This window comes from Macrobrachium nipponense, chromosome 7, assembly GCF_015104395.2.
Source record: "Macrobrachium nipponense isolate FS-2020 chromosome 7, ASM1510439v2, whole genome shotgun sequence".
Taxonomy (NCBI): Eukaryota; Metazoa; Arthropoda; class Malacostraca; order Decapoda; family Palaemonidae; genus Macrobrachium; species Macrobrachium nipponense.
The window spans coordinates 97,662,321-97,686,320 of NC_061109.1; the positions used below are offsets into that span (position 1 = coordinate 97,662,321).

The 24,000-nt window shown below is 35.4% G+C and overlaps 1 protein-coding gene across 1 annotated transcript in view; it reads right to left on the bottom strand.

Moving 5' to 3' along the window:
* Positions 1-16,725: 16,725 nt before the first annotated feature.
* The window catches only part of LOC135217700 (nucleolin-like), a gene marked incomplete in the record, with an annotated part of 33,580 nt that continues 26,305 nt past the window's right edge, over positions 16,726-24,000 (bottom strand). Inside the window, 1 exon segment of the mRNA XM_064253681.1 lies at positions 16,726-17,022. Within this exon segment, the coding sequence (XP_064109751.1) occupies positions 16,891-17,022 (132 nt within the window).

The following is a 24,000-nucleotide window of genomic DNA, read 5'->3' on the forward strand; positions in this document are numbered from 1 at the left end:
TTTGACTTGAGTATCGCTTTAAGTCTTTGTATATATTGTTTCCTGGTCGGCTCCTCTATCTCTTAGTGTTTTATACCCTCCCCTATTATTCCTGTCTCATCTATGTGTTTGATGCCATGTCCATCTGGTAGTTTTATATTCTTAAGTCATTGTTACTTTGCCTTTTTTGATGTTGACCAAGGCACTTTTTTCTATTCCAAACTCCATCCTGATGTCCCCAGATGCAATTCTGAGTCTGGATTAAGGTATCCATTTCCTTGATGCTCTTACCATACAGCTTGATGTCGTCCGTGAACATCAGATGGTTAATTATGAAGCCTTCTTTCCTGAGTTGGTACCCATCATCCATTTGCTATAGTCCTTTTGTCATGGGAATCATGCTACTACGATGAGTAGTTGGGACAGTGCGACACTTTGAAAGATCCCTCTCCTGATATTAACCTCTCTTACTCTTATCCCAGAGCTTGTAAATACTTTATTCCAATTGCGCATTGTATTTTTGAGGAAGCTGATGGTGTTTTCCTCGGGCTCATATAATTTCAAGTATCCTATTAGCCATGTGAGTGGTATCATGTCGAAGGCTTTAATGTAATCAATGCATGCCGAGGTTGGGGTAGTTCTCCTTCTCTTACTATTCTTCATTGCTATTATGCTGTTCTTTTGTGAGCCAACACTTCCTTCTGCAGCTTATCTGTTGGCGGGGGACGGTGTTTATATCCTTTAGTTACAGTTTTTTTAAACATTTTTTATTATAATTAATTTAATAATTTACTTATTTTTTTTTATTTTATTATTTTTCATTTCCATTGTTATTATTTTATATATTTTAATTAATTAATTAAATTTTAATTTTTATTCTTTTCAATTTTATGTTTATAATTTAAACTTTTGTTTTCAAAATTATTACTCTTAGTTTCATTATTTATATTTTTTATTATTTAACTTATCTTATTTTTTATTATTTTAATTTTCCTCTGTTTTATTGTTAGTTTTGTATTGTTATTATTTTTTATTATTTTGATTTTTATTTTCATTTTTAAAGTTATTACTACATATTATTTAACGATATTTATCTTTAGTTTTTATTTTTATTTTATTTACATTTTATTTCTATTATTTGTTTTTATTATTATTATTATTATTATTATTTTAATTATTTTTTTTTTTTTTTTTTTTTTTTTTTTTTTTTTTTTTGAAGTATTATTATCTTAACTTTTTTATTTTTATATTCATTCACCTTACTTTTATTTTGAATTTATATTATTAATATTAATACTATATCAATTTTGATTATATTCTATTTATTTTAATTTTTTATTTTTAATATTTATATAATATTTCATCTATATTATATTTATTTTTTATTCGTATTATTATTTCATTACTTAAATTTTTACTATATTATTTTTTCTTATTTATTTATTTATTTAATTGTTATTATTTTTAGTTTTACGTTTATTATTATTATTTTCATTATTATTTTATTTTTTCTTTTAAAAGTATATATTTATCATTTTCATTTGAATTGTTCTTTTTTACATTTACTTCATTTTTATTGTTTTTATTTCTATTTTAATTTTATTTTCCTTACCATTATTTTTACTTTTATCTTCAGTAGATTAATTTATTTTTCTATTATTATTATTATTATTATTATTATTATTATTATTATTATTATTATTATTATTATTATTATTATTATTATTATTATTTTATCGATATAGTTTTTTTATTATCTTTGTTATTTCATAATTGTTATTTATATTTTAATTATTTTCTTTTACTTTTATTTACAAAATTATTACTGTTTTTTTCTTAGTTTTACTTTTATTATTATTTTTATTTATATTGTTATTAATATTTCTTTATGATTTTTTATTTATTTTTATTTTCATTTATATTTGCATTTGAAAATTTTATTATTATCATTTTACTTATTTATACATAGTTTTGTATTTTTATTATTATTGTTTTTTATTTTCATTATTTATCTTTATATTTAGTATATATGTTTTGAAAATTTTATTATTATCATTTTATAAAATTGTATTTATATTTTTATAATTTTTATCTTTATTTCTATTATTATTATTTGATTATTTTTATTATTTCTATTTTTTCATATTTATTTTGATAATTTCAACCTAATTTTTTATTCTTATATTATTTATGTTTTATTTTTATTAATTTTTTTTACTATTTTATTATTTTAATTTTGATTATTATATTTTATTATTTGTCTTTATTCTGGATGTCAATCATCTTTTCAAATTTTCACATTTGATTAAAAATTATTATTTCCTTAGCTGCATTAATTTTATATAGGAGGTATTTTTCTAATTATGGTTTTCTTATTGATACTGAAACTGGGGAGCAATGCATCGAAGGTTGGCATGTCTAAAGCAGTTAATTATAAAAGTAAATTTCAATTTTATCCACAAGCTTGAAACTGTAGTTAAACCTTCGTTGTATAACCCGTAGGGTTTCTCATGGGTAAAGTTAAATTCGAAGTCTGGATTCCGAGTATTTCCTTGGTAAGAGCCTCTTATGCGAAGGTACGTGTCGGACTGAAGCAGGAAGGAGAGATTTTCTTCTTCTGTACTGTATATCCCAGTTGACACAAGCAATTTAAAAAGGAATTCTATTTAAGCGATGTTGGTCTGGTATTTGTTCATTTTTGTTTTTTTTTATTATTTTATGTCTGGTTCTTAATTATTATTATTTTGAATTTTTATTTTTATTAGTTTCATTAATTTTATTTTAGTTTTCATTTTTTCATTTTTTATTTATTTCTTATTATTAATTATTATTATTATTATTGATTATTATTACTTTATTATTATTTATTTTTATTATTATTATTTTATTATTATTATTATTAGTTATTATTATTAGTTATGTTTTATTATTCTTTTATTTTTGATTGTCTATAGTTTTGATTACTTTAATTTTATTTTATTAAGGATATTTATTTTTTTATTATTATTATTTTGTTTTTCACTGTTATTATTTTTACATTCTTTATATATTTAATTTTCATCTTATTTTATTATTTCTATTTCAATTTTTTATTATATTATTATTATTTTCTTTTATTTTTTTATTTTTTGATATTTATTATTATATTATTGCTATTCCTATTTTTATTATTTTATTTTACTTATTTTATTTTCTTCATTCATTTTTTTATTTTATTGTTTCATTTGCATTTCTAATATTTTATCATTTATTTATTTATAACTTATATTCTTTATTTATATCATTTCATTATTTTTATTTTCATTTAAAATACCTTTTTTATTGTTATTAATTTTGTTGTTGTTATTATTTTTGATTTTTATTTTTCTTATTATTTTCATTCATATTTGCATTATTATTATTTTAGTATTGTTGTTATTTTTATTATTTTCATCTCTATTTTTATTTTATTTATTTTTATTTTCAAAACTATTACTACATGATATTTTACGATTTAATCTTTGTTTTCATTATTTTATTTCATTTCAATTTTTATTATTGAATTCATTTTATTATTATTATTATTATTATTATTATTATTATTATTATTATTATTATTATTATATATTATTATTATTATTATTATTATTATTATTATTATTATTATTATTATTATTATTATTATTATTATTATTATTATTATTATTATTATTATTATTATTATTTGAATCTGATTAATTTATTTATATTTCTATTTATTTTTATCATCATTATTTTATGATTATTATTTTTTATTTTTATTATTTTTCCTTCCATGTTTATCATGATGGAAGGTGGATGTCCTCTCCGCTCGGCCTGGAATGTTTTCTGGAAATAGTCCAGAATTTGTTTTTGACTCCTCTGGGAAAAATGAACAAATAAAAAGGAATATTTCTTCAGTTTATTTTTTTTTTTGTACTGTATGCTTCTTTTCTTGTTCTTGAATTTCCCTCTGCTGATTGTCGTTGAAAATACCAGTTTCGATTCGTAGTGGAAGAATCCGAATACAGGAGAGTCAGGGGTAAAATTGGATGAAGATGGGGTGGAAATAAATATATATATATATATATATATATATATATATATATATATTATATATATATATATATATATATATATATATTTATATATATATATATATATATACTATATATATATGATATATATATTATATATACTATATATATATATATATATATATATATATATATATATATATATATATATATATATATAATATATATATATATAAGCGAATACCACAGGAAAATTATAGTAAGAAATCCCAGCGCTTTTGTCTTTACTAAGACATTGTCAAGGAGCTAATGAAATATAATTGGAGAGAAAAGTCTCAGGTACACAACAAGATCAAGAATACCAGATGGTTAATTGTCATAAGGGTAAAAATTAAAAGAGATAATCCAGGATTATCGGATATCACACGGTCACATACCTAAACAGATTTGACCCTAACCGAAATTACAACGTATCTTTACAGTCCAAAACATGTAAAAACTGAATATATTAATTTTGTTGCTTATATTTATCTACAACTTTTTTCATTATGAAAGCATCAAGTTTAAATAAACCAAGACTTAAATTAAGGCTCTTGCTTGACTCCAGTTAATAGGATGATCTAAACCTCTCATATGTACGAATAACACATTCGATATTTGCCCAGTTCTCACGGAATATTGGTGCTGTTTGAGACGTTGTGAAAGAGATTTACCGGTCTGTCCGTAATAGACTTTATCACACGTTTTGCAAGGAATTTTATATATGCAGCCTGGAAGATCTTTAGGAGAATTTTTGATTACTAAACTCTTGACATTAATATTACTGAAAACAACATTTATGTTAAAAAGCTATAAAATTCTAGGAATATCTAAAAACTTTCATCATAGGTAATTTAGAGTGTTATTATACTTACTAAATTTAGTTTTGTCATTAGTTGAATAAAATGTTTTTCTAGCTCTTTCCATGCCACATCTACAAAAGTCCTTGGGTATTCAAGTTTACATGCAATATCATAAATAGTTTTAATTAAAACGTCAATAAACTGCGGGCTACAGACACGTAAAGCCCTTTGGAACATCTCAGAAAAAACAGAGAATTTCACATTTTGATGGTGATTGGAGTAGTAATGAACAAAAGAAGCAATGTTAGTTGATTTCCGAAAGACTGAAAAGGTATTGTGTATGGTGCTATGTGTAAACCTTCTCCCCCTAATGTACCCGTGAGATTTCTCCAGGCTTTTAAGAAAATTAAGATGACGAAACAGTGAAAGTGACAAAAGCAGATAAATCTAATGCAGTGGTAATAATGAATAAAAGTGACTATGTAAGTAAAATAATGACATTGCTAAATGATACTGATACTCATACGAAACTAAGGTCTGATCCTACACAGACAGTGAACTCCCATTTTAATAAACAAATTAAATCCATTTAGAAGGCTTGTACCATTTAATTAAACAGTTTACACCGGAATGCGCCCTCCCTACCTTATATGTACGGTTTAGTCAAGACACATAAAATCAATAACCCTATCAGACCAATCATTAGTTCAGTGGGCTCATTTACGTATAATTTTATCTAAATGGCTTGTAAAAATTCCTTACGTCTTTGGTAGGAAACATACATGCATATATATATATATATATATATATATATATATATATATATATATATCTATATATATATATATATATGTATATATATATATATATATATATATATATATATCGAAATATTTTTAAGGAAACCAGATCTTAACCTTGACAATTCATCTTATCCCTTGCTTTTAATTAAATCATTCAGTCATTCATTTGTAGTGTAAACTTTCCATCTCTGTCTTTCCCACCATTCTGTTTGTTTTTAGTATACGTGTAATTTATTTTAAAGATCTTACATATTTTATTTTTTTTTAGTATGCTGGTGCAATTTATTTTTTTAAAGAATTTAACCATATCTTATTGTTGCTACTTTTTTACTCAGCTTTGTCAGCCAATAATTACATAATCTTGTAACTACTATTAAAATACTGTAATGTCTCTTTTAGGCTTGAAAATGTTGTTATGAAGAAACAGCGAAACGCGTCGCAAATAAAAGGTGGTGTCTCTTAACCTACGCTCTTCTTTTCCTACTGAGATTGAGATTTCCAAACACCTGTCTACTTTCACTATATATATATATATATATATTATATATTATATATATATTATATATATATATATATATATATATCATGATATATATATATATATATTACCCCCCCCTCTATTCCCTAAACTACACAAACTGGGAACTCTTACCTGTTGCCAACGGTGCCCTGTCTGTAAGATGTCACGAGGCTTATTAAGACTGCGTAAATATACAAAAATATCATTTATTTCCCAAAGCAATTGGTTATAACAAGAACAAAATGATTAACAAGTCATAATGGCACAAATACCCAAATCTGCCCATAAAGAAAACCAATAAGATAACATTCTACCTTCCGGACTAAGTTAACACTCTCAAACCCCAAACAAGTCACACTGTCTAGTATTAGTCAATTAGAGAATCCCATTCCTAATCAACCATGGAATCGGACCCATCTGTAATAAAGATAATAGTTATATAGACACCCCACGTCACTCTTTTCAAAGTATTTACGTAAAGAGAATATTTCCACACTTCTCTCTCTTTCTCAAAAGGTAACAGATTTTCTAAGTTTTTAAAGAACGTGTCTTACCTTTTCGATGGGCGTTTTCTCCCGACACTTAGGGCAACCGCTTGTTCTCTCCTTTGCACAAAGAATGCGTCTTCCACAAGTACCCTGAACCAGTAGGCCTGGTAATACGCGTACAAACGAATGCACATGCCTCGCAACGGGGAACGACCTCTGAGACAAGTTGCTTGTTCAGCAAATACCATTCTCTCTCCGTGAACTTTGCAGTGACCACCCCTTGTCTCTAGGCAAGCAGAGCTATGTGACTTTATTATTATATATACTTTAAAACATATTATTAGCCATTCCCCCTCTTTCACCTCTTTAGATAATATATATATATATATATATATATATATATATATATATATATATATATATATATATATATAATATATATATATATAGTACACTGCGGAAAGTATGGCCGGGCACTGAAAATGCATTTTTTGGATTAGGCAATGAAAAAAGTATGATTGGGAACACTTACCCCCTCACTAGTACTTTGTTGTGTTGCCCCGGCGCTTGATGACTTCTCTAAGTCGCCTGGGAACACTTGCTGCAAGATTTTGGAGGGTTTCTGGCTCCAATGTCTCCCAAACCTCCCTGATGGCCGCTTCAAGCTTTGGGAGAGAAGAGGTATCTCGGGTCTGAAGCCGCCTCTTAATGATGCTCCACACGTTTTCTATGGGGTTCAAATCAGGTGAGGATCCTGGACCAGTCACTAAAAAAGGCACATTCACAATCCTTCAACCAGTTAACCACTAATTTAGCGGTGTGGCACGGTGCCCCATCCTGCATAAAAAAACTAGTGCCACTCTTTTCAAAAGAACCCTCTAAATAGTCTCCCAAAAGCTCAAAGTAATTGAAGCGGTTCATATACTCATTCTTGGGGAGGAACACTAATTCCCCAACACCACCATACCCAAAAGAAGCCCATACCATGAGGTAGGAGGGTGCTTCACAGTCTTTGTGGTTGTACTGAGGGAGGTGGGGATCGGAGCCAGACGGACGGTACACTCTCTTGGCACCACTCCCAGCACACTAAATGTAGCCTCATCAGTCCATAACACCTGTTCCCACTGAGAAATATCCCACAACAAGTACTTTTTGGCAAAAGCAAGCCTTCGTTGCTTTTGCTGAGCGGTCAGGAGCGGCTTCTCCTAGCTTTGTAGGATCGCAGCAACAGGTCGTCGTGGATGCGTTCTTGCACCGTCCTCAACGAGACGTTTCCAGCACACGAGAATTCTTGTCCTTGATTTCACGTGCTGTGAGAGAAGGGTCTTTCTTTAGCTGACGATGGATCAGCCTCAAAGTCGTGGTCTTTATCTTACGAGGCCTCCCAGAACCGCCAAGGTTTGGGGGGTAGGGAGGTCGTCAGGGTCTCCCTCGTGTAACGGTTGATCCAGCGATACACAGTTCGCTCAGATAACCTCTTCTGAGCACAAATATCCACGCCACTGAGATACCTGCCTTATGCAGATCTATGATAGAGGATATCTCCTCTTTACTAACAAACTTCCTGGGCATCAGGAACGACCAGCACAACACAAAAACGAACAATACCGCGAAGCGCAGGGGGACAAAAATGAGGGTAGGGGAAAAAAACACTTTCGCCACTTAGGAGAGCACACGTTCGACTGAGATGTTTGTTATTGTTGTATGAACGAGAGTTGCCAATACATACATTATCTCGCAAGCGCCAGCTGAACTTTCCGCTGACTCACACTAGCTTTATGGGTACTGTCAAAAACCGCGAAAATAATGGTCCTGGCCGCGTCGAACCAGCGATACTTTCCGCCGCGTACTATATATATATATATATATATATATATATATATAATATATATATATATATATATATATATATATATATGTATATGTAGAGATATATATATATATATATAATATGTATGTATATATATATATATATATATATATATATTATATTTGATGAATAATATATTTCCAACTCCATCTTCATCTAATTTACCCTTGACTCTCCTGTATTCGGAGCCCTCCACTACGACAATCAGCATAGAGAAATTAAAAACAAGCAAAGAAGCATACAGTGAAAAAAATAAACTGAAGAAATATTCCTTTTTATTCCTTAATTTCCCGTCATTTCCTCCAGGGGAGTCAAAACAAATTCTGGACTATTTCCAGAAAGCATTCCAGGCCGAGCGGAGAGACATCCACCTTAAATAATCGGGTTTTTGGCCTAAAATTCTCCGGCCATTTCAAAAAGAAAATGCATAAACAACGATATTACGCCTTGATTCGGAATCGTTTGGAGGAATGGAGTCTTTTTGGGTAAGGATGTGGCCGTCGGTATACACAAAAACAAGCTAAAGGATGCAGCTGACCCTGCCAACTACCGGCCGATTACAATCACAACCATCGCATCGAAGATACTTGCGTCGGGTATTCTAGTGAGACTTCTCCCCTTCCTACCCACCACTGACAACCAGTTCGGGTTTAAAGCAAACTACTCAACCGACACCTGCATCTACATACTGAAAGAATTACTGAACTACTACCTATCATCAGCTTCTCCTGTTTTCCTTTGTTTTGTAAATGTGAGAAAAGCATTTGACAGAGTAAACTACCTGAAGCTCTTCCTGAAGCTGCATAAAACGGGCACACCCCTATATCTAATTGGCCTTTTACATTGCTGGTTCGCCACACAGCAATTCTGTGTCAAATGGGGTAACGTATTATCGTACACCTTCGGTTCCCTAATAGGGCTTCGGCAAGGGGGCATTTTCTCTCCATATCTGTTTAATATGTACACAGATGCCTTGAATGTCAAACTGAACTCACTCCCAATCGGATGCACTGTCAATGAAACCACTATAAACAACCTCTGTTACGCCGACGATATGGTTCTGATTTCCCCATCAGTGCAAGGCCTCCAACGACTCATCGACTCTTGCCGCCAATATGCAGAGGAATTTGATATAATGTACAATGAAACCAAGACCCAGTGTATGTCGCTGCTCCCTAGATCGCTTAAGCATATTGCAGAACCACAAATTTTCCTCGGAAACCATCGGCTGGAATTTGTGCACGAATTTCCGTATTTGGGTCACATTATCTCTGACGACCTAAAAGATACGGCAGACATTGAACAGAGGCCTTGTAAACTATGTACCAAACCTTCTCAGCTAATTACCATATAGTAAGTCTATCAGTTCACTAGTTTACCTCTTTTGTGATAATTTAGCAAAAGCTATGAAAGTATGTACCAGTAAACACCGCGAATAGCTTTCGCTCAGTAGCATCAGCATCAGAATGCTCTGTATTAGTTAAGCGTAAAGACAATGCCAAAGCGTCGCCTTCTACGTATAAGGGCAAAAAACACTTCCTGGGCTACACCCGATATTTTCTGCAGCTTCGCTACCAATTTAACTTTCTTCAGCAATGCTACTACATCTCCCTCACCAGTCGGCAAACAGTTTCAACATTTCACTTTGTCACCTTGGACGCCGTAATAATGCCTAGCTAGCTTTTAAAATCTTACCTTATTATGATGGAATAACGGCGGCCACACAAATAACTTCACAATCAATTACGACACATTTCCATGAGACCGTGTTCACAACTATGTAACACCATAGAACTATGGTAACACCACGAACCCAAAATTCCGACAGACAGACTCGACCCGTCAACGTCCGCGTTAGTTTTGCCACCAGTGTTGCCAACCATCTAATAGCTCCTTACCCTACCTAGGAACTAAAATTACCCTAGTTTCACTGTCATTACCCTACGCCTGGCCTTAAGATATAAATATTAATAAATTTGTTGTCCATTGGGTACTTTTTATTTATCATTTACATTTTTAAATCCATACATTAAATCTTGATGTAGGTCAATATGGTCAGTTATCTTTTTATTTCTACATTCTTCCCCCTTACCCTTCATTGTTGATTTAGTAACCAAAATGGCATCCAGTAATTCTTTGTTTGTTCGTTTTGTATCAGTTAAAAGTTGGGAAGAGTGAACGCTAATTTGGCTAAAACCAATGAATTTTTAAATTTAGGCACATCATAGTCAAATTCTTAACATTGGCTAGGAAAACCCAAAATTCATTGTTAGGTTTCGTCTTCAGGTCTTTCGTTTCCATCTTATCAAAGTAGAGGCAACTTTCGCCATTCCATAGCAATATCATTGTCATCACTAGAGTTGGTTGCAGCGTTTGCTTTGACACTCCAATCTAAAAGAAAAAAAAAAGATAGGAATAAAAATTATTCTTTGCTATATATCTTTTACGGCCACAAAATTTAAGTAATATAGATTAAAATAAAATACAAGACAAACATCTTGAAATTACCCTACATTTTGCTTAGATTTCGTGGCATTGCCCCATTACCCTACAGACCCAGATTTGAGGCTTAATTGCCCTATGCATAGAGTAATTAATTACCCCCACGGTTTGCAACACTGTTTGCCACCTCACATAACCAGAAGTGTTTCCAGAAAGGAATAGCTGGCAATTTTTCTAAAATTTACTACATTTACCTACTTGAAAAAATTCTTAATGAAAGGCAAAATACAGCAAGTGTCCTCATTCATCATCATAACATGTTTAAGGCCGGAACTGACGTCAAAACTTACAGGTAAACGACAGGATGAACTGATGATGGAATTACCTAAAGTTCCTCCGACCGACTGGATAAAAGCACTAAGATTTGCACACGGCTTGCCTCGCTCATACCTTTTAATATCAGATGGGGAGCTAATCTGAAATGTTCCATGGAAATCCGTATAAATAAAAAATCCAAGATGGCCGACCCGAAATACAAAAATGCACATATTTTTGCTTGTTAACTTCATACGAACCCAAAATTGGTGTCAAATTATATGATTTCAGGAACAAGGGCGTCAATTAAGTGAGGGAAAGGTTTACAAATATAAATTTATGCCTTTACATGTTGAAACATCCAAAATGTCTGACCTAAAATTAATAAATTTACATATCTTTGCATGTAGTACGACACATTGTAAAACAGGAAACTTCGGGTGTTCAGGCTAACAGAAACCAGTAAGCTAGATGAAAATTATTCCAAATTAATAACATAAGATTTAAAGGTTGTTTTGATTATAACAAGTAAGTTTAATATCGTTGTGAATGTTGTTCCTGTGCTCGATTTTGTTTGGGAACGTCCTTGTGTACTATTTCTGCATGTTTACACATATACGCAGCCTTGTGATGTTAATCTGAGGGAAATTGTGCACTGCCTAAAATCATAACATGAGCAATCGTGCAAGCATCAAATGTGTACAATACTGTATCATTGCTGTACAATGTCTTTGTGGTTGTTTTTAATCTAGGACTAATATATTGGTAATACTTTCATCTTTCCTAGTGATGCTGGTAAATCTGGGTAATACCTCCGCGCTGGGCATTTCTTTGGGTTGCTTATTAAGAATTTACCTTTATTTTTTGGGGCCGACTGTAATTAATTCTAAGGGGCTAGTACTAATCGCGGGAACACCCCTTGCAATCCGTGTGGAGTTATTGCCTAAAATTTCCGTGATGCCTACAGCTCTATTTTCTTGCATATTTATCACCTTACTGTAGCTTGGTGATGGATTATATCGTTGAATGTATGTTTATGGTTTTATAAGTAGGATTATGCATATGGTTATCAGTGTAATGCTCGAATACTTTTGCTTGCTGCCTCTTTACAGTGTTACGTTACAATGACAATGGATTGGAAGCGGTGTACCATCTGTCAGAAAGACATCTGAAGCTCTGAGGTGTCCTTCAAATAGTTAACAGGCATTATGATGGCAAAAAGCAGCCCTACATTGTTCTTCTGACAAATATAAGTGTTCAAGAGTATCAATGCTCTCCCAGTTCAACTTAACTTTGAGAAGGAGACTGTTGAAAATTTAATTCATCGTTGTGCCTCATGGCACAAATCCTGACATTTAAAGTTTAGCAATTCTAAACAATAAAAAACAAAAAGAAAAGATAGGACATAAAAGAAGTCAGAAAATTGCCAAATAAGCGTCAGTCACTTTAAATTAAAAAATGCATTTTTAGTGAAAAGGGAAAAGGGGAGAATCTGCCTGAATTCTCAACATCTGAGGTACAGAAATGTGCGAAGGATGGCCACTTAGTTGCAAGACACAATTCCAGTCAAGTGTTGCTGGAGGAGATCTTATAGCTATAGAAAATAAGTTCCACTTACCATGCTTAGTAAAACTGAGGAAGATGCCACACTCAATCAAGGAAAGAGAACCAGACCTCACAAAACACAGAAGAAAAAATTAGACTATTACTCTTGCTGAATTGGCCACATACATACATAGAAAGGTCAGTAAATTCTGGAACTGTTGTGTTTTAACTGTCAGAGCTTTAGTCAATGTAAGAGAATCATCTAGAAAACATGGATGGGAGAAAAAATAATCAACAAGACAAGACTAAGTTACTTGCTGGACCATTTCCCAGATGCACAAGAGCAACATGTTGGCAAAAACACTTTAAAGAAGAGGGGAGGCTTGGCCCATACTATCCTCCTCACTATCTTCTTTTGAAGAAAAAGGAGATAAATGTAAATTCCTAGGGTTCTGACTAAACGAAAGAACTTTCTTCAGTAAATTTAATATATCCGCTAACTGACGCTGAATAGGAAATAGTATTGAAGGATCTGCAGAAGTGGATGGAGTAGCTGTCACCAAATAATTGGCATCTGGCACCAAACATGATGGAGGCCTGAATCCATGGAGAATGTGCCAAACATTCGGAAGAAGGCAGAATCCGTCCGTGTGTTGCACTCATGGGTGCTGATGGGCACTCATATACTGGAGAGCGCTGAAAAGCTAGAGATTCAGGTGCTACTGGGTGTTCAGGCACTGCGGGGCACTCAGGGATTACTAATCATTCAGCTGCTCGTGGGTGCTCTGGTACCAATGGGCTCTCGAGAGAGGAAGAGAAGCGTTTTGGGGTAGATGAATGCTTGGGTTCCCACAGGCCGTTCCAGAGAAAAACATTCCAGGGAGTCCCAGAAACTACAAGAAGGCTGTGGCTCTCTAAATCTTTTACATGGCACTGGTGGAGAGCAGACCAAGTCTGCCACGGGCCTTTTCAATGGCCAAGATTCATCACTTAAGGACCACTGGCACCTTTTCTCAGGCCTGGAAGCCTCGGAACTCGAGGACAGCCTATGCACTTCCTTCTGGATGTCTTTCCAACGGCCATCCTACGTTGCAACCTGGGACACTACAACAGGTCCGACTTCCGACTAAGGGGATGACTATCTGTGGGAAGGCCCCACCAACCTCCCTACGACAGCCTCTGGTATGACTTCTCCCAGATGCAGAGGAGTACACCATGACCTTTGCTTAAGAGCGCTGGCAAAATGAACAGCCGCTTCCTTCATTGTCACTTCACTAACACTTTTATTTTCTTCTTTGTCCATATGAACATGCACTGAATTAGCTAAATGAGTTACGGTTTCTTCTATCAACACTATCTTAGTATCAAAATTACTAAAAAAAATTTCAACTTGAGGCTGGCGAGGAGTCAGGTTCGGAAGCTGGAGAGCTGGGTAAGGGAGCAAGTTGAATAATCAATAATCGAAGGACTGGGAACAGGTGACATAGTGGGAGCAGGTATAGACATATCAGGAATTTATCAATAGAGGACTTACGGTCGTTGAATTATCAACAGTCTTACCATCTACCATTTAGTCTTGGCTCTAGTAGCCGTCTTACATTTCCTAGGCCTGTCTAGTTTAGCTAAATAGGAATCCAAACCTTCCATTTTATAGCTTCCTACTCTGAACATTCTTCACGTTTTGTCAGTTGAACACTCCTGTCCCCTACACTCTTTACACAAGATGTGTGAATCATATTTTAGTTACTCTAGTATTGCAACCCTTGCTACAATATTTTACGTTAGCAGCTCTAGTGTCAAACATCTTGAAGTCATAAATCTTCTTAATAGTCAAAATTCGAGAAAAAGTCCAAATAATGAAAACTAATGTTCTCTATTAGAGAACTAGACAAAAAACAGTAAGGTGTGGCTAAGAATACTTCACCAAAAAACTTCCCAAAGGCAGACCGCTCACAACTGAACTTCAGTCAAAAGCTGGCAGAAAACAATTGAACTCCTTGCTGAAGTTGTTCCTCTCTTATAATGAAAGTGGGTAAGGCTAGTTACTACATCGATAATAGTGCTACCACGATTTTCAAAATTTTGAGCTACCAGCCAGTGAAACTGTAACTACTTGGTAAGTTACATATATAAAATACTTTCTATTTTTTTTTACCTGCCCTGATGTTTAATGGCTTGGCATAAATTTGCAAAGATTCTGTACCAAGGTCCATTCCAAAGTGGAACTTTTTCTCATATGTACTTCCCAATGTCACCTTTCAAAGAGCATGAGACTAGTTTATCAAATATATCTTAAGTCTTCTTTTATGTTGCAACCTTTTCCAAGATATTTACACATTTCTAAGCTGTATATAACTGAGTAAAGTTCATTGTAATATATTTATAAAAATGTACTTGACTGATTATTGGAACAACCATACTTGTACAATTGATGCATGTCACTAACTTTGCAATAGCTACAAGAACAAAAATAAACAATGACTTGTTTTAAAAGAGATCCCGGACCTTATGCAGAAAAGAACTCATTAAATGGCAGTGCAGAATTACTCCATGCCTGGGGATTGGTATAAGTCAGCCATTGGAATTATAGGCTTGCAATTTTTTACTTACACTCTTCAGTTAAGTATGCTTCACCATTTGAGCCTAGCCATCTTAATTTTGGTTAATATACTCTGTAGCACCTACGCCTGTGGTAGTGAAACAAAGAAGACTGTATGGTTCAGGATGGGCCATAATAAGTTGATAGCTCATTTAGCTAAATCTGGCTAACCATGAACATTATCATTCCCATTTTTTTGCTTTTAGGCTGAACAAATTCTGGAGGTACAGTTTCAGTCCTTTATGTTTTTTCCCAGACAGAGTAAGTGTTTCTTTCCACTGATCTATATAGTTTAGGAAGAAATATTTTGTTTGGTGTTTCATTTCCTGATATTTACAAAATAAGCTAATTGTTGGGTATTTCTTAACACTGTCAGCAATTTTAGAGCTAAGACAAACTTACAGGCTAATCTAGTTAGCCAAAAAGTCTTTAACAAGACTTCGAAAATTATATACTATACTACTGTATTTGAAAAAATCTGGGAAACTAATACACAAAAAAAATAACTGTATTAACAAAAAGTTTTAGTCTAATTCAAATAAGTACTGAATGTTGAAGCTGCAATTACGGAAGAGGCAAAATGAGAATTCAATAACAGTACCTGAGAAAACAATGCAGTATGATTTCTCAACAGATGGTTCAGTGATAAGAAATCTATTTTTTTTTTAACTTCCTTCACATTTCCCTCATGCAAAGAATTATTTCTCTATAAAACAACTGCTTCAGTTGTTTTTTGTTATGTCTTGAACTATAATGCATATAACAACTGCGTCAATTCTTTTTCAATGTGTCTTGAACTATAATGCATAAGGCATATCTTATTTGCCTCTTCTTTTTTAATCTGTTTCACTTCTGCTCTCAGAGCAGGAAATCCAACAGCATCAAATCAGTAAATTGTTCAACATTTTGAAGGAAAGAAAGACTGTAATCTCACTTATGTTTCTAAGGACTTACTGCATCTTAACAATATTCAATATTTCCTTGTATCCTTTACCCATTAATTTATAAAGCAGTGATATTGCCAGTTAAATGTATATAAAAAGTTAAAAAAAAAAAAAAAAAAAAAAAAAAAAAAAAAAAAGAGCAGAAGGTGCAATCTTAGCAGCTGCCTACAAAGGTAAATGCCTTACTATAATTTATTTATACAGTTTTGTATAAACAATCTTTACAATAAGAGTACCTCTTTAATAAAATCCCATACTTCTCAGTCAAATGTGATAATGGTAATCCTTTACCCATAAGACTTAGCATTGATATAGACAGCTTCTAAGTTGATACTAAAAAATACTTTACAAATTAAATTATTTTATTACAGACAGGATAATGTTTAAATGTCAAATATTTTCCAAATAAAGAACAGTATTATATAGACATTCACATTTATAATTAAAATATCAGCAAAAATCACGTTATCTTGAGAGTACCAGTAAATTTAAATTTTATGCATATGGTTTCACTGGTCCTCATCATCACTCTTTAAATCCCAGCCTTGTAATGTTGGCTCCTTGTAAAAATTGTCTGCAAAGACACTCCACTTGGGCTTCTTCTCACCAGATGGAAGATCTACTGGTTCATCTTTCATTTCCTGTACAAGAAAAAAAAAGTATGAAAACTATATATTCTCAGAATTCTTCAAAGAACACTTCCTTTGACATCTTCACTTACAAAGATACTTTTGCCAAAAAAGCTTCCATGCATAATAGATAGTTCAAATATACTGTAATCTATATGTATCAACAATGACGCATTATCAAGTTGTAAGCACCTGTGATATTCAAATATATCAGTATGTTTATCGCTTATGCATGTTTACCTTATATATCCACAAATATCATTTCATATCAGTCACTATACTTTGGGAATAATTCACACAATTGGGGATTTGTAATTGAACTGCTTCAGAATAAAAGAGCAATGAGACTTCATGTTATTGCAGAGAAAATGTATGCCAAATTTATGAAACAAAATAATTCTCATGTTCCATAAATACAAATCCTTTACTTCACTTGAAACATAATGCCAAAAACATATGTTTAACTACTGATTCCACTCAAAAACTACAGTTATTCTCATGAGAAAGCATTTTGCCACTGATAGGGAAAGAAATCCTATCTATTTTGCCATCAACTACTTAATGTCTTAGGAGAGCTCAAACCACCCATGTGAGGAACATATGAAAGGAGATGAAAAATAAAATACAAAGTTTATATATAAAAAATGCAGTATAAAATATTAACCATTTGAATTTGGGAGTCACAAATTTTGTTTTTGGCAACATACACTGATTGATTACTGCCTCAGCAATCTCAGTTTTATTATTTGCTATGAGTTTATTTTTCATGGTATAAAGTTGATTTTGATGTCATTTTGATATTGATTAACCCTCTTACGCCGAAGCCCTAAAAATCAAAATCTCTCCTGTATGCCGGCGCCGGTTTGGAGTGAGCGCGGAAGCTGAAAAACTATTTTTTTCAAAAAATCACAGCGCGCTTAGTTTTAAAGATTAAGAGTTCATTTTTGGCTCATTCTTTTGTCATTGCCTGAAGTTTAGTGTGCAATCATCAAAAAGGAAAAATAATGTCATTATCATATGTAAATAATGCGAGATATGGTAGCGAAAAAAAAAATTCATAGATAATTGTATTCAAATCACGCTGTGCAAAAAACGGTCAAAGCTAACGAGTTACTTATTTTTTCCTTGTATTTTACACTAGATTTCAATCATTTTTATATATAATACATAGTAAAACAATAAAAGCAACACCGGAAAAATATTATCACAAAATGATGTACGAATTCATAACCCGCGGACGTAAAAAAATGTTTATTTTCAAAAATTCACCGTAATTCTAAATATTGTTCTAGAGACTTCCAATTTGTTTCGAAATTAAGACAAATGATTTAATATTACGATATTGTAAGAGTTTTAGATTAGAATTGCAGATTTCGACCATTTCGGACAAGTTAAATTTGACCGAATGTCGAAATTTTTATATATATTTTTTTATATGCACATATTTCGGAGATGGGAAAAGCTACAACCTTCACTTATTTTTTATTGTATTATTCATGAATTTGCGCACATTTTGATATATGAAACTCTATAAAACGGCTAATATGAAAAGGAGCAAATATTAGGATAATGCGATGTACGTATTTCGGAGACTTGCGGCCGCGAATCGGCGCGTGGAGTGAAGGTAAATATATTTTTCAAAAATTCACCATAAATCACAATATTGTTCTAGAGACTTCAAATTTGTTTCAAAATGAAGAAAAATGACGGAATATTACTAGGCCGTAAGAGTTTTAGCTTACAATTGCGTTTTTCAACTATTTCGGTAGAGTCAAATTTGACCGAACGTGATTTTTTTTCTATTTATCGTGATTTATATGCAAATATTTCGAAAAAAGAGAAAAGCTACAACCTTCAATCATTTTTAGTTGTATTCTACATGAAATTGCGCACATTTTCATATATAAAACTTTATGTAACAGCTAATTTTAAATGGTGCAAATATTTCGACAATCGCACAAAAAAAATTCTGATTTTTTCGGAAGAATTACCGCGCGGACGTAAGGAAAATGTTTTTTTTTTTTCATAAATTCACCATAAATCGAAATATTGTGCTGGAGACTTCCAAGTCATTGCAAAATGAAGGTAAATGATTGAATATTACTAGAATATAAGAGTTTTAGCTTACAATTGCGTTTTTCGACCATTTCGGTAGAGTCAAAGTTGACCAAAAGTTGAAATTTTTGCACTTAACGTTATTTATATGAAAATATTTGGAACTGATAAAAGCTACAACCATGGGTTGTTTTTGTTGTATTGTGCATGAAATTTCTCACATTTCCATATATAAAACTTTATGTAACGGCAAATTTAAAAGGGTGCAAACATTAGGACAATCGCACGAAAAAATTTATCGGAAGAGTTATCGCACGAACGAAGGAAAAAGTTTTTTTCATAAATTCACCATAAATCAAAATATTGTGCTAGAGACGTCCAATTTGTTGCAAAATGAAGGCAAATGATTGAATATTACTATAATATAAGAATTTTAGCTTACAATTTCGTTTCTCGACCATTTCGGTAGTCAAAGTTGACCGAAGGTTGAAATTTTTGCACTTATCGTTATTTATATGAAAATATTTCAAAACTGATAAAAGCTACAATCATGAGTATTTTTTTGTTGTATTTTACATGAAATTGCGCACATTTTCATATATAATACTTCATGTAAAGGATAATTTAAAATGGTGCAAAAATTATGTCAAAGTGACGAAATAATTTTTGAGATGTGTCACTGATACTTTTTAGTGCGATAAGAAAGAAATTCGCGCTTGCGCGCCTGCGTAGCGATTGTAAACAAAACAACACCTTGATCCGTGAACTCCCAGCATCCCCCAAGGCGCGTGATTCAAAAGTTTTCGGCTGGTAGGCCTATAAGTATTTTTCCGCGAATTTTTAAAAAAACTTTTTTGAGCCGACGTATGATACGTCCAATCGGCATACGGGAGACATTTTGACTCGACGTTTAATACGTCCAATCGGCGTAAGAGGGTTAACTGCATTTTATTGTAGAATGTTCAAAAAATGGGAAAAAAATCAAAGCACAGTAAAAAAAAATCACAATTTTTGAGATTAAATTGTATTTTTCCTAACCATACAAACCTGAGGTCCTTTACATAAGGAATTACTATTCAGCGCCAGCTGGACCGGTCGTAAGATTTACTAACAAGGTAGTTCGGCAGTAACTGCTTGTCCAATGGTCAGGAGTCCCGCCCGAATGGAGGTAAACATATCACTTTGCTTTAGGCCCAGGAACAGAGTGAGGGGTGGCATGAGGTGGGACTATATGTAAAGGACCTCAGGTTTGTATAGTTAAGAAAAATACAATTTACTTTAAAAAATTGTGATTTGTTCCAACACATAATACAAACCCTCGATCCTTTACATAAGGAAGACTCACTTACTGGTGGGTGGAATCTGAGTCTTGTGACCAGACTGGTGTTCGCCCAACCTGGGTTCCCTCCCTGGTCGTATGAGCAAAGGTGGGGGAACCTAGCCTCTGTCTAACTGATCGGAGTGTGCACTGCAAGATCAGCAGCCAGACCTCTGGACCAATTCGTAAGAGGGAGGCATGCACACCTCTTATGAATAGGAAGCAAGAACTTATGTCATAAGTAAGAAGCCAAATATAGAGCATTGGGTTTGTCTCTTACTGCTGTCTGCTTTCCCCCTTGCTAGGGAAGGGACGGATAAGCGCTTCTATCTCTAATTAAAGAGATAGAATGGAGCTCAGTTACGTAGCTTACCTGCACTGTCGTCCTGTCCAGCATGTGACAACCACAACCCTCTGCCCGCAGGGAGAGGGAAGAAAGAGGAGCCAGTCACACTCTCATTCATTCTCCATTCACGCGAGTATCACGAGGACGAGGTGCAACCTTGTCCTGTTAAAGGAGCTGGGTAAGCTACACAATTTGTTGAGCAGCCACCATGGGTCCCAAGGAAAGAGTGTCCAAGGACCTATGGGCAATATCCCGAAGGTATAAGGAGATGAAGGTGGTCTGGTTGGACCACACCCACTGACAAGTTCTTGCGGAATGCAAGGGTTGGACCAATAACTCTAACTTCATGGGCTCTTTTGAAAGGTACTGGAGTCGGAACTCCTCTCAGAGTCGTACGCTTTCTTGATCACCTCATGAAGCCAGAGAAAAAACAGTGTCCTTGGACACTTCTTTCGTGGTCACCCCGGTGCTAACGAAGAGGCGTCAACACTCAGGCCTGAGGTGTCGAGTTTTCTTCAGATAGCGCTGTAGCACTTTAACAGGACAAAGTAGAGCCCGTATCGTTACCAGTAAAGTCCTCTAGGGAGGGGATCGTGAAGAACTCGAACCTGGCGTCAGGGACCGAAGGGTTCTGAGTCTTCACTACAAAATCCAGGACGAAATCAAGCGTAACTGATCCCCATCCCCTCGAGTGTTTGACATCAAAGGAAAGACCATGAAGTTCTCCTACTCTCTTCACCAATGCCAGGGCCAGCAGAAAGACGGTCTTGAGGGTCAGATCCCTGTCTGACGACTCCCGGAGAGGCTCGTAGGGTCTACGAGTCAAACTCCGTAAGACAAGAGTCACATCCCACCCTGGGGGCCTGATTTCCCTGGGTGGGCAAGACTTCTCGAAGCTCCTCATTAGGAGAGATATTTCCATGGAGGAAATATCAACTCCTCGCAGCTTAAGGGCTAGCGCCAGGGCAGCTTTGAATCCTTTGACTGCAGAGACAGAGAGGAGCTTCTCTCGAGGAAGAAAGATGAGGAAATCCGTTACCCGCTGAAGAGTGGCTCTGAGCGGACAGAGACCCCGTCTACAACACCAACCACAGAGGACAGACCACTTTCCCTGTTATGCTGCTGCAGAGGACTGTCTGAGGTGTCCAGCCATCTCTGTTGCTGCTCGGTGAGAAAAGCTTCTCGCTCGCAAGAGATGGTGGATACCGCCAGCCATGAAGACACAGGGATTGTACTGCCTGGTGGTACCGTTCTACATGCAGTTGACACAGCAGGTTGTGCCATGGGGGAATCTCTCACAATGCCTCCGAGAGAAGAGCCAGCAGGTCTGGATACCAAATGGCCTGAGGCCAATTGGGTGCCACCAGAATCATCCAAAGATTGCTGGTGACCAGCACCCTGCTGATCACCTTGCGAATCAGGTGGAATGGGGGAAAGGCGTAGACTATGACGTTGTCCCACGGATATTGGAACGCGTCCTCTGCAGCTGCTCATGGATCTGGCACAACTAAGAAGAAAACCTGAAGTTTTCTGTTGTGCCGGGTGGCAAACAGATCCACTACTGGACACCCCCACAGGTCGAAGAGCCTTTCCGCCACATCTGGGTGAAGAGACCACTCTGTCCCAATCACCTGATTCTGGCAGCTGAGCTTGTCTGCCACTACATTCCTCTTGCCTGGAAAGTATCTGGCTGACAGCTCTACCAAGTGAGTTACAGCCCACTAGTGCACCTGCATCGTCAACTGGTGCAACAGGAGGGACACTAGGCCCCCTATTTATTGACGTATGCCACTACCGTGGTGTTGTCGCTCACTAACGCCACCAAGTGTCCCATCAGTCGTTCCCGGAATTCTTGGAGCGCAAGATACGCTGCCTTGAGTTTCAGGAAGTTGATGTGAAGGTTCTTGTCATGATGGTTCCACAATCCTGCAACCAGCAACTCTTCCAGGCATGCGCCCCAACCCTCGGTCAATGCGTCTGAGAACAGAAGCATTTTCGGAGGGGGAGTGCACAGGGGCACTCCTATTAAGAGGTTCCTGTCATCTAGCTACCAGGCCAGGTCCTCCCTTACTTCCTCCATGAGAGGAACCAGGAAGGACTGTGGATCCCGTCCCTGTGACCAGCACTCCTTTAGTCTCCATTGAAGAGACTGCAGGTGAAGACGCCCGTGAGGGGAATAACTTCTCTAGTGACAACAGGTGACTGATCACGACTTGCCACTGCTGAGCTGACTGTTCCTGTCATGACAGGAACAATCTGGCTGCCTCCCTGAACCTGCTGACCCGCGAGTCTGCAGGGAAGACTCGTGTTGCTACCGTATTGATCAGCATGCCCAGGTACTTTACCCTCTGCTTGGGTTCGAGATCTGACTTCTCGAAATTTACCTTGATCCCCAGATCGCGGCAGAATTCGAGGAGTCGATCTCTGTCCTGTAGCAACTGCGAGCCAGAGCTCACCAGGATCAGCCAATCATCGAGATACCTCATCAGACGTATCCCGACCGAATGGGCCCAAGCCGACACCAGAGTGAACACTCGCATGAATACCTGTGGGGCAGTTGAGAGACCGAAACAAAGTGCCCTGAACTGGTACACCGTCCCATCGAGGATAAAGCGAAGGTACTTCCTGGAGGACTGGTGGATGGGTATTTGAAAATATGCATCCTTCAGGTCCACCGAAAGCAGGAAATCGTTCTCCCTGATGGTATAGAGCACTGAGAGCACTGTTTCTATCATAAAACGAGTCTAGCAAACGAAACGGTTCAAGGGAGAGAGATCTCTCACCGGTCTCCAGCCCCCTGTAGACTTCTCCACCAGGAAAAGTCGGCTGTAGAACCCCGGTGACTGGTCTCGCACAATCTCCACAGCTCCTTTGCTCAGCATGGTCTGCACTTCTTGAGTCAGTGCTAAGTCCCTGGCAGAACCGGGGACGTATGTTTGCAGGTGGGTATAAGGTGAGGGGTGGCTTCGACTCGAAGGGCAGTAGGTATCCCTCACAAAGGACATCCACTACCCAAGTCTTGGCTACGTAGCGCTGCCAAATTGCCCAATGGCTCGCCAGGCAACCCCCCCCTACTTCCGGCAGCAGTTGAGGGGGAATGCCGTCCCTAGCGTTTCCCTCCCTTCCCCTTCCGCTGAGCTCCTATCCCGCGAGAGAAGGAGGCTTGAGAGGAGGGCTGGCACTCACTTCTCAAAGCAAAAGAGGAAGTCTGGGTCTTTCCTCGCGTCACCCTCGACAGTGCTGATGTCTTGTGAGCGGAGGAGACGCTAGC